The sequence below is a fragment of the Blennius ocellaris genome, assembly GCF_963422515.1.
Source record: "Blennius ocellaris genome assembly, chromosome: 15".
NCBI classification, from domain to species: Eukaryota; Metazoa; Chordata; class Actinopteri; order Blenniiformes; family Blenniidae; genus Blennius; species Blennius ocellaris.
Genome location: NC_137664.1, coordinates 750,233 through 762,162, shown reverse-complemented (window position 1 = coordinate 762,162; position 11,930 = coordinate 750,233). Strand labels below are relative to the sequence as shown.

At 47.8% G+C, this 11,930-nt stretch overlaps 1 protein-coding gene across 1 annotated transcript; it reads right to left on the bottom strand.

Moving 5' to 3' along the window:
- Positions 1-3,964: 3,964 nt before the first annotated feature.
- rxfp3 (relaxin family peptide receptor 3) lies at positions 3,965-5,248 on the bottom strand (the record flags this gene model as incomplete). Its single annotated transcript, XM_080509844.1, has 1 exon — positions 3,965-5,248. The coding sequence occupies one exon, from the start codon at positions 5,246-5,248 to the stop codon at positions 3,965-3,967; it is 1,284 nt and encodes a 427-aa protein (XP_080365970.1).
- Positions 5,249-11,930: the final 6,682 nt, after the last annotated feature.

The following is an 11,930-nucleotide window of genomic DNA, read 5'->3' as shown; positions in this document are numbered from 1 at the left end:
ATATTGCAGAACGTGTCTGGAAGCAGAGCAGGACAGACCGTTTGGAATTATTTGAATAAGCATTCATGGACTAAATAGGATCAACATCTGTCTGTGATGCAGATGTGGTAGTTTGTCCTCCAGAGACGTCTTGACGGTCCCGACGGCCGCCGTGCGTTAATCAATCCATCGCCTCGCAGGAAGGAGGAAATTCTGTGCAGAACTCAGGAGAACTCCGTCTGACGGTGATGAACAGATGATGAACGGCCAGCGGCAGGAAGCGCGAGAGGAAATAACTTGTTTAATGAAAATGTGAAATAACTTCCGTCAAATGACGTCCGGCGTCTAAAGATTCGCCTTGACGGCAACGAGGCGAAGCGAAGTGTTTATCTTGGGAGGTGAAAGGATGTTTGCTCACTGCGGAACTTTTATTGTTCCTTGTGGGCAATAACAGTTACTGTCTCTTCAGTGAGAGACAACACTCAGGGACTCGTCCTCATTTCAATGTCCTCATGGTCTGATGTCCTCATTTCAATGTCGTCATAGTCTGATGTCCTCATGGTCTGATGTCCTCATGCATGGTCTGATGTCCTCATGGTCTGATGTCCTCATTTCTGATGTCCTCATTTCTGACGTCCTCATTTCTGATGTCCTCATTTCTGATGTCCTCATGGTCTGATCTTCTCCGAGATTTGACAGACACATATAAAACTTACCGTCCCCATCGTCTCAACATGAAAATGAACTGCTGATCCCTGCACCGTGTTTCTAGTTTAACCTTTGACCTCCTGCACCGTGTTTCTAGTTTAACTTTTGACCTCCTGCACCGTGTTTCTAGTTTAACCTTTGACCTCCTGCACCGAGTTTCTCGTTTAACCTTTGACCTCCTGCACCGAGTTTCTAGTTTAACCTTTGACCTCCTGCACTGTGTTTCTAGTTTAACCTTTGACCTCCTGCACCGAGTTTCTCGTTGAACCTTTGACCTCCTGCACCATGTTTCTAGTTTAACCTTTGACCTCTTGCACCGTGTTTCTAGTTCAACCTTTGACCTCCTGCACCGAGTTTCTAGTTTAACCTTTGACCTCCTGCACCGTGTTTCTAGTTCAACCTTTGACCTCCTGCACCGTGTTTCTAGTTTAACCTTTGACCTCCTGCACCGTGTTTCTAGTTTAACTTTTGACCTCCTGCACCGTGTTTCTAGTTTAACCTTTGACCTCCTGCACCGAGTTTCTCGTTTAACCTTTGACCTCCTGCACCGAGTTTCTAGTTTAACCTTTGACCTCCTGCACTGTGTTTCTAGTTTAACCTTTGACCTCCTGCACCGAGTTTCTCGTTGAACCTTTGACCTCCTGCACCATGTTTCTAGTTTAACCTTTGACCTCTTGCACCGTGTTTCTAGTTCAACCTTTGACCTCCTGCACCGAGTTTCTAGTTTAACCTTTGACCTCCTGCACCGTGTTTCTAGTTTAACCTTTGACCTCCTGCACCTTGTTTCTAGTTCAACCTTTGACCTCCTGCACCGTGTTTGTAGTTTAACCTTTGACCTCCTGCACCATGTTTCTAGTTTAACCTTTGACCTCCTGCACCGTGTTTCTAGTTTAACCTTTGACCTCCTGCACCGTGTTTGTAGTTTAACCTTTGACCTCCTGCACCGTGTTTCTAGTTCAACCTTTGACCTCCTGCACCGTGTTTGTAGTTTAACCTTTGACCTCCTGCACCGTGTTTGTAGTTTAACCTTTGACCTCCTGCACCGTGTTTGTAGTTTAACCTTTGACCTCCTGCACCGTGTTTCTAGTTTAACCTTTGACCTCCTGCACTGTTTCTAGTTTAACCTTTGACCTCCTGCACCGTGTTTCTAGTTTAACCTTTGACCTCCTGCACCGTGTTTGTAGTTTAACATTTGACCTCCTGCAACGTGTTTCTAGTTTAACCTTTGACCTCCTGCACTGTTTCTAGTTTAACCTTTGACCTCCTGCACTGTTTCTAGTTTAACCTTTGACCTCCTGCACCGTGTTTGTAGTTTAGCCTTTGACCTCCTGCACCGAGTTTCTCGTTTAACCTTTGACCTCCTGCACCGTGTTTCTAGTTTAACCTTTGACCTCCTGCACCGTGTTTGTAGTTTAACCTTTGACCTCCTGCACCGTGTTTGTAGTTTAACCTTTGACCTCCTGCACCGTGTTTCTAGTTTAACCTTTGACCTCCTGCACTGTTTCTAGTTTAACCTTTGACCTCCTGCACCGTGTTTCTAGTTTAACCTTTGACCTCCTGCACCGTGTTTGTAGTTTAACCTTTGACCTCCTGCACCGTGTTTCTAGTTTAACCTTTGACCTCCTGCATTGCTTCCAGTTAAACCTTTGACCTCCTGCACTGTGTTTCTAGTTTAACCTTTGACCTCCTGCACTGTGTTTCTAGTTTAACCTTTGACCTCCTGCACTGTTTCTAGTTTAACCTTTGACCTCCTGCACCCTGCTTCTAGTTTAACCTTTGACCTCCTGCACTGTTTCTAGTTTAACCTTTGACCTCCTGCACTGTTTCTAGTTTAACCTTTGACCTTCATCCTTTGTTGTATTTAAATCTGACTCAGGGTTTTATTATGACATTTTTACTGTATTTATTTGCACTGCTACCATTTAATTGCCACCTGGGGACAAATTAAGTCTTTCCTTGATTGATTGATTGATTGATTGATGATTGATTGATTGATTGATTGATTGAAAGGGGGCGGGGCTTCCTGCCAATATATTTTTTTACGCAGGAAAATTACTAAAACAGTGTAAAACATGTCTGCAGTTCTGTTCTTGTTGCAATGACAAGGTTTGTTGATGATATATTGGTTAGTTCCCATTCTGTGTGTGTGTGTGCGCGCGCACGCGTGCGTGTGTGTCACATTCAACACGCTCACCACAGATATTTGTCTGTCAGGTTAATTTAGCTCCTGTGGCCTTTATTCCTGAGGGATCATCTTGTGGTTGTTTGCTAAAAACAAAGAAAAGAAAAAAAAAAGAAAAAACCCGGTCCTGCGCTTTTAGCTGGTTAATTAAAAAAAAAAAAAAAAAATCCATGCTGTGTTTATCTCACAGGGGGTTTCCACTCCCTCTGCCCTTATTGTCTTATTGTCTCGCAGAACTGAGGCTATATTGAGAAAATCGTGGTTTATCTGGACGGAGGAGCTCATTAATGTCAAGCACCTCCGATTATCTGTGACGTTCCTGCCACTTCACTGCAATCACACTGCATTTATGACCCTCCGCGAGGTGATAGCGGCTCATTAAACGTTAACATTGTGAAGGGAATTAACGTGAAGTGACAGATAATCCGTCACGCTTTACTGTCTGATCGTGTCCTCAGTGGTCCAACTGAATCTTTATCGACTTGAAATCATTGTTCTGCATGTAACTTTATTATAAATTACCCTCGTTTGCCACGTGACGCTCTATGATGCCATTTAATAAATACTCTGACCGGAATATTGAGCTTTTTTGGGGGGGGTTTATTTATTTATTTACACGCCTGAGATTGAGGACAAGAGACAGCGTGTCCCTCCAGTCGCTGACTTCACGATCACAGCGGACACGTTGAACGAGGAGCGGATTGACGATATCAGATTGTCGTTTCTTGCAAAAAACCAACAAAAAAACAAGTCTTTTACGCAGCGTCCAAAGCCACGCGTAAAACCAGTGTCAGCGTCAGAGGGGAGAAAAAAGGGGGTTCTGGTGGCTCTGGACTCTTGGCGCTGCCTTGCGGCAAGTCCCTGCGGTCGCTGACTTCACGATCACAGCCGACACGTTGAACGAGGAGCGGATTGACGATATCAGATTGTCGTTTCTTGCAAAAAAAAAAAAACCAACAAAAAAACAAGTCTTTTTATCTTTCTGGGTTTTTTCGTCCTTCACTTTTACGCAGCGTCCAAAGCGACGCGTAAAACCAGTGTCAGCGTCAGGGGGGGCCGGGGGATGGGGGGGGGATATTCTGGTGGCTCTTGACTCTAGGCGCTGCCTTGCGGCAAGTCCCTGCGGTCGCTGTACACCGCCGCCCCCGGGGGGTAGAAGACCACCGCGGGCTCCGGCGGCGGCTCCGGCGGCGGCGGCGGCGGCGCGCCGAGCGGCACCAGCGCCTGCTCCTGCGGCTCCGCCTCCGGCTTGGTGGAGGCCGTGATCGGCCTGATGGTGGTCAGGCTCGGGGACGCGATGCGCCAGAAGAGCTTCTTGAGCGCCTTGCGGAACTCCCGCCTCATCAGGCAGTACAGGATGGGGTTGAGGCAGCTGTTGGAGTGCGCCAGGCACACGGACACCGGGAACACGTACACCTGCATGGTGTAGTACTCGTAGCTGAAGTGCACCGCGTTGAGCTTGACCAGGATGCCCCAGGCGGTGAGCGCCTGGTTGGGCAGCCAGCACAGGAAGAAGGACAGCACCACGATGGTCACCGAGCGGGTGACCTTGGCGCGCCGCTTGGCGCCGGACGTGTTGACGTGGTTGCCGGAGGCGACGAAGCGCAGCAGCAGCAGGTAGCACGCGCAGATGACGCCCAGCGGCACCACGAAGCCCAGCAGCACCTTCTGCGAGTGGTACAGGCCGAGCCACAGCTGCGCCGTGCCGTTGGCCTCGGGGAACTTGACGAGGCACAGGTCCTCGTGGGACAGCGTGGCGGTGGTGGTGAAGACGGCGTGCGGCAGCGCGGCGCACACGGCCGCGCACCACACGGAGGCGGTGACGCAGCGCGCCGAGCAGCAGCGCGTCCGCCGCCGGCGGCCCTTCAGCGCCGAGGCCAGCGACCAGTAGCGCGCCACGCTCATGGCGGTGAGGAAGAACACGCTGGCGTACATGTTCATCGCCGTCACGTAGGCGACGATCTTGCACATGGCCCGGCCGAAGAGCCACGTGAAGTCCAGCGCGTTCTCCACCGCCCAGAAGGGCAGCGTGAGCACGAACTGCAGGTCCGTCACCGCCAGGCTGGTGACGAACAGGTTGATGGAGGACTTCCTCCACGCCTGCTTGCTCTTCATCAGGTACAGGACCAGCAGGTTCCCGACCAGGCCCAGCGCGCACACCAGGGAGTAGATGACCGAGATGACGATGCGCACCGCGGCGGAGCCGTCCCCGACGAGGTCCGCCCTCCCGGAGTCCGACGGGCGGAAGGGGTCCCCGTCCCCGTCGCCGTCCCCGTGCGAGCGGTTGGTCGCGTTGGGGACGCAGCTGAAGTTGAGCGACGGCGCGCAAAGTGCGCCCGGCGAGCTCTCGCGATCGAAGGCGGCGAATTCCTCAGACATCGTGACTTTTGGATCGTCTCAGACCGACCGGATCCGGGTCCACATGGCCTCACGCGTCGGCCTCCATCCGCTTCGACGAGGCTCAAGCGGCACTTCGTTCACAGAAGGTGTCGCGCGGCTCCTCCGCTGCGTCCTGACGCAGCGCCGCGGCGCAAGACAGCCCCCGGTTCCGATCGCCTGCGGACGCGCACGGAAACGCGCCTTCTCACTGTCCACACACCGTTAAAAAAACAATTAAAAACAAACCCTTGTGCACTTTGGACGTTTAGTTTTCCTCCAGGTGAGTCTCACGCGCTCCGTTTTGGAACGCGCTCCAACCCGCAGGCGCGCGCCGCGCCTCCGCAGCTTTTTTATAAATGCACGTTTCCTGCGGAGTCGATCGCTGTGAAAGATTTTCTGATGAAAACTCCTCGTCGAGCTGGAGAATTCAATCCTGCGTCCGTTCAGCTGGAAGCTCGGCAATGATGTCTGAGGGGAACGTTTCCACTTCGTCAGGGAGCGCGCGGAGAGAGAGAGAGAGAGAGAGAGGGGGAGAGAGAGAGGGAGAGAGAGAGAGGGTTCAGCAAGTCTATATTCTGCTCATTAAAACTAATAAGAAATGTAATTATAAAGGGCGAAGCTGATGAGAAACATCAGGGCGCTTTTCCACGAAGAGTAAAGATTCATCCGGGTTCACACGAAGCTGATTTAAAAAGCGATTTAAAGTTGAAGTTTAAAGAAGCTGTTGGTTCTAAAGGTTCCACATCAAATCTGAGGAGAAGTAGATTTAACTTAATGTGTGAACTCAACGACAGACTTTAAAGTTTTTACACAACTGTATCCTGTATTGGAGCCAAACGATAATTAGAATTAATAACGATTATGTGAGCCAATCTTTTTTTTTTTTTAAATCCATCCAAGCTGCAACGAGCGATTTTATCATCGTTACTGTGTTTTACAGCAAATACTACAATACCCACAATCCACCTGTGTCCCCCGACAGAACGAAGACGTACAAAGAGGCAAGACTTCAAACAAACTGTCCGACAAACAAACACTGAGTTCACTTTCCTGGGGTTTTAGTTTTAGTTTGAACAAGAACAATCCTGCACCTGGTATCTGGTCCGATACCGGCACCTGGTATCTGGTCCGATACGGTCCGATACCGGCACCTGGTATCTGGTCCGATACCGGCACCTGGTATCTGGTCCGATACAGTCCGACACCGGCAACCGGTATCTGGTCCGATACGGTCCGACACCGGCAACCGGTATCTGGTCCGATACGGTCCGACACCGGCAACTGGTATCTGGTCTGATACGGTCCGATACCGGCACCTGGTATCTGGTCCGATACAGTCCGACACCGGCAACCGGTATCTGGTCCGATACGGTCCGACACCGGCAACCGGTATCTGGTCCGATACGGTCCGATACCGGCACCTGGTATCTGGTCCGATACGGTCCGATACCGGCACATGGTATCTGGTCCGATACGGTCCGATACCGGCAACTGGTATTTGGTCTAATACGGTCCGATACCGGCACCGGGTATCGGGTCCGATACCGGCACCTGGTATCTGGTCTGATACGGTCCGATACCAGCACCGGGTATCTGGTCCGATACCGGCACCTGGTATCTGGTCCGATACGGTCCGATACCAGCACCGGGTATCTGGTCCGATACCGGCACCTGGTATCTGGTCCGATACGGTCCGATACCGGCACATGGTATCTGGTCCGATACCGGCACCTGGTATCTGGTCCGATACGGTCCGATACCGGCACATGGTATCTGGTCCGATACAGTCCGATACCGGCACCTGGTATCTGGTCCGATACGGTCCGACACCGGCACCTGGTATCTGGTCCGATACGGTCAGATACCGGCACCTGGTATCTGGTCCGATACAGTCCGATACCGGCACCTGGTATCTGGTCCGATACGGTCCGATACCGGCACCTGGTATCTGGTCCGATACGGTCCGATACCGGCACCTGGTATCTGGTCCGATACGGTCCGACACCGGCACCTGGTATCTGGTCCGATACGGTCCGACACCGGCACCTGGTATCTGGTCTGATACGGTCCGATACCGGCACCTGGTATCTGGTCCGATACGGTCCGATACCGGCACCTGGTATCTGGTCCGATACGGTCCGATACCGGCACCTGGTATCTGGTCCGATACGGTCCGATACCGGCACCTGGTATCTGGTCCGATACGGTCCGATACCGGCACCTGGTATCTGGTCCGATACGGTCCGATACCGGCAACTGGTATTTGGTCTGATATGGTCCGATACCGGCACCTGGTATCTGGTCCAATACCGGCACCTGGTATCTGGTCCGATGCGGTCCGATACCGGCAACTGGTATTTGGTCTGATACGGTCCGATACCGGCACCTGGTATCTGTGTTGTCAGTTGACAGGCCTTCACACTCACCACACACACAACCATAGTGTACTTCTACTGCGTGGTATTTATTTATTTATTATTTACTTTTTGAAGACTTTAAATACACTTTAATCTATTCGACAGGATTCCGAGGTTATTATAACCTCGACTTATATACGTGTAATTTTTAAAACTGAAACATAAATCTGCTTTGGACAGACCCAAAGTTATCCCCTTCAGTGTGTGTGTGTGTGTGTGTGTGTGTGTGTGTGTGTGTGTGTGTGTGTGTGTGTGTGTGTGTGTGTGTGTGTGTGTGTGTGTGTCTATCTGCTGCCCTCCAGCGGCCCCCAGGGGAACTCCACGTCCCACCAGCGCGGCTCGTTCTGTGTCTCCTGCAGCTCCGTCCCGCAGTTGAAAGTCTTCAAACGTCCAGCAGGGGGCGCCCCGAGGCCTCCCGCTGTGTGGGAGCGACCCTCCCGGTTTAAAAGGGAGAAACTTTACTGCGTCCTGGTTCAGATCAAACGTCTCCGACCGCTGTTAATCTTGTCCTCCTTATCTGAGCGGGACAGACGCACCCTCCCCGGAGACATTCCACACTCACCGGACTCTTATTGTGCTGAAACGTCTTTGTCCTTCAAACAGTCTGGAAGTGTGAGAACTATCACACTAAGTTCCATTCTAATGACGTCAACAACTCGTTTCTTTATTAAAGTTCCCCTTCGTCATATCTATACTTTATTGGAGTAATTTATTTTTAGCCTACTTTTTACTTCTCCTTACTTTTTCACATAATTATCTGTGCTTTCTACTAATAATTACAAAAAGCTAGTCTTATTTCATTTAGGCCTGTTTTTTGTTTATTATTATTATTACAATTAATACAATCATATTATTGTGTTTTATTTGATAATTAAAACAAACTCCTATTAAAATGCACTCTGATTGGATACGGAGTATAAACTTTACCATTGTGACATAAAACTGTGCCGTCAGATTCTGAATTCGAATTTGTAACTCTGAATTTTTTTTTTACCATCGAAATCAGACTTTGAATTTTAAAAGCTGTCGAATTTCAAGTACGTGTCTTTTTTTTGCTCCTGATTTTTTTTTTCAACATCTAAAAATGTTCAGTGTGTAAAAATTCAATGTGTCTAAAAAATTCAGCTGCAAAAAAATTCAGCTGCAAAAAAAATTCAGCTGCAAAAGAAATTCAGCTGCAAAAAAATTCAGCTGCAAAAGAAATTCAGCTGCAAAAGAAATTCAGTCGCAAAAAAATTCAACCACCAAAAAACATTTAGCTGCAAAAAAAAATTTTGCTGCAAAAAAATTCAGCTGCAAAAAAATTCAGCTGCAAAAAAATTCAGCTGCAAAATACAATTTTGCTGCAAAAAAAATTCAGCTGCAAAAAAATTCAGCTGTAAAAAAATTCAGCTGCAAAATACAATTTTGCTGCAAAAAAATTCAGCTGTAAAAAAATTCAGCTGCAAAAAAATTCAGCTGTAAAAAAATTCAGCTGTAAAAAAATTCAGCTGCAAAATACAATTTTGCTGCAAAAAAATTCAGCTGTAAAAAAATTCAGCTGCAAAAAAATTCAGCTGCAAAATACAATTTTGCTGCAAAAAAATTCAGCTGTAAAAAAATTCAGCTGCAAAAAAATTCAGCTGCAAAATACAATTTTGCTGCAAAAAAATTCTGCTGCAAAAAAATTCTGCTGCAAAAAAATTCAGCTGCAAAAAAATTCCACCACAAAGCCGCCAGAATCTCTGTGTCATCATGAGGAGGCAATCAATACCTGTCGCCTTCACCCAACATCCAATCAGGGGAAGCTTAGTTGGTCACGTGACCAGTGCAACACTGGGCCGGAGCACCACCTGTTTTCAATCACCGTCAGGCCAGCAGGAGACGCACTTCGGTGAGTAGTTGCCATTTTTGTGTGTAAATTCTGCAGGAGACATTAAACCACATTGCAAATCACCAGAAGTTATGAAACAACACATGTGGCGAACTTTTAATGACGTGTGAAAATGTTTTCAAAGAAATTACATTAATTGTATGCAGCGTTTTACACGCAGAAAATAGTTAAACCGTCTCCTGTTTGATTTTTTATTTATTTATTTTTTAACATCCATTGAACACTCTACTCTGCGCAGTGCTTGTTATGGTAAAAACTAATTTTAACCAACCCCTGCCACAGTGTTTCCAGCACCAATATAACCATAACCAATGACCTGGTTATGTTTGTTAAAATGTGTTTCTGCCCCTGAACATGAATAACAAATGGTCGAGCCAACCAGTCCTGTGTGCCCACTTATGCAAATTAGTGAATACGTAAAAATACGTGAATACCCCAAACAGTTGCCCCTGGACAAGTTGCCCCTGGACAAGTTGCCCGTGGGCAAGTTGACCGAGGACAAGTGGACAAGTTGCCCGTGGGCAAGTTGACCGTGGGACAAGTTGACCGTGGGCCAAGTTGCCCGTAGGACAAGTTGCCCATGGGCAAGTTGACCGAGGACAAGTGGACAAGTTGCCCGTGGACAAGTTGCCCGTGGGACAAGTTGACCGTGGGCCAAGTTGCCCGTAGGACAAGTTGCCCATGGGCAAGTTGACCGTGGACAAGTGGACAAGTTGCCCGTGGGCAAGTTGACCGTGGACAAGTTGACAAGTTGCCCATGGGCAAGTTGACAAGTTGCCCGTGGACAAGTTGACCGTGGACAAGTTGACCGTGGGCAAGTTGACAAGTTGTCCGTGGACAAGTTGACCGTTGCCCGTGGGCAAGTTGACCGTGGACAAGTTGCCCGTGGACCATTTCTTGATTTTGAAGGCTTATTTAAACTGGTTGATTAGTTAGTTATTGTTATTAATTAATGCCGATTAGAAAAGAAACACGATTCAATTAAACATCATGTGATTCTGCTCTTGTCTGGTCTATCTGGAGGTCAGGCTGTTTTATTTTGACACTTCCCTGACGACGACGAGCGACGCACGAGGACCGGTCACTGACGTTCCAAAAAAAAATCTGACCCTTTAATTTGGTTCCTCCTGATCTGGTTTATTTGACATTAACGATTAACACTCACCTGTGCTGCTAGCGTTAGCAGCTAGCGTTAGCGGCTACCGCTACTAGCGGAGTGACAACAGGCGGAAAGACCGAAAGTTAAAAGGAAATTTTTTTTCAATTGTTGCAGCGACTGAACTGTGGCGATGGCGTCGTTCACTCCTTCGTCATGTCGGCGGTTATGGAGGCTACTGAGCATGCTCACCACGACTTCTTCTGCACGTGCTCAGTAGGTGAATGACACTCCCGCTACACATTCTCCTGGCCTTGCTGCTTTTATTTTGACAAGTCACCGTAATAACAAAAATAACACGGTTCCCTCCGGGGCCGCGACTCCCGCTACACGTTCTCCTGGACTTGCTGCTTTTATTTTGGCAAGTCACCGTAATAACAATCCAACTTGGTGCTTTTATTCTGACAGCCACATAACATCAGTTTTTCGGCTGGGGTTTTTTTTTTTTGTGGGCGATCGTCTTTAAATTGTTGAAATTTGAAAACACAAAACCTTTCTGAGATGAAAACATAAAAATAAAAATAAAAAAGCATGTAAACGGAGCCTTGGGGGAAAGTTGTTGGATTATTGTGGCCTTAAATGTCCCGCCTCCCGACCAGCTGTCAATCATGCATCTGAATAATTCACATAATACGGTTTTTATACACCAATTTCAGTGTAAAATAATTTTTTCTTCCCGGAAGTGGCCGATGTGAATAAATGTTTAAAATCAAATAAATAGATCAAAGCACGGCGCTTTGATGAGACGTGAGTCTGATAAACCTGTTTGAAGTTCGGCGTCTCGGTGGAAAAAAACAAGACAAAACACCTGCCGACAGGAAGTCCAGCGGAGTCACGACGCCGTCGACTGGGACAAAGTCCCTGGATTACCTGTCCTGGTTGTTATGCCTGGAGACGTCGTCATGGCAACACAACAGCCCTTTTATTGCACACTTGCTCTGTTGGTTTTTGCAGCAGACTGAAACCAACATGGGATTAAAAGGCTGAAGCTGCGTCAACAAGTCAAAAGCCTCAAAGTTACTTCATATGTGGAGAGAATTATTATTATTTTTAATTCTGTTTTTCAATTGAAAATACAAAACATTTGTGTTTTGTTTTGGGGGTTTTTTTTTGGTTTTTTTGTGAAAAAGCGACCAAAGCCACTGAAACAACTTTTTGGAAATGACTTCCACACAGTGGAACGTCTAACTTGATGATAACGGCACCGATTTTAAGTTCAAAATGAAACAATTTCGT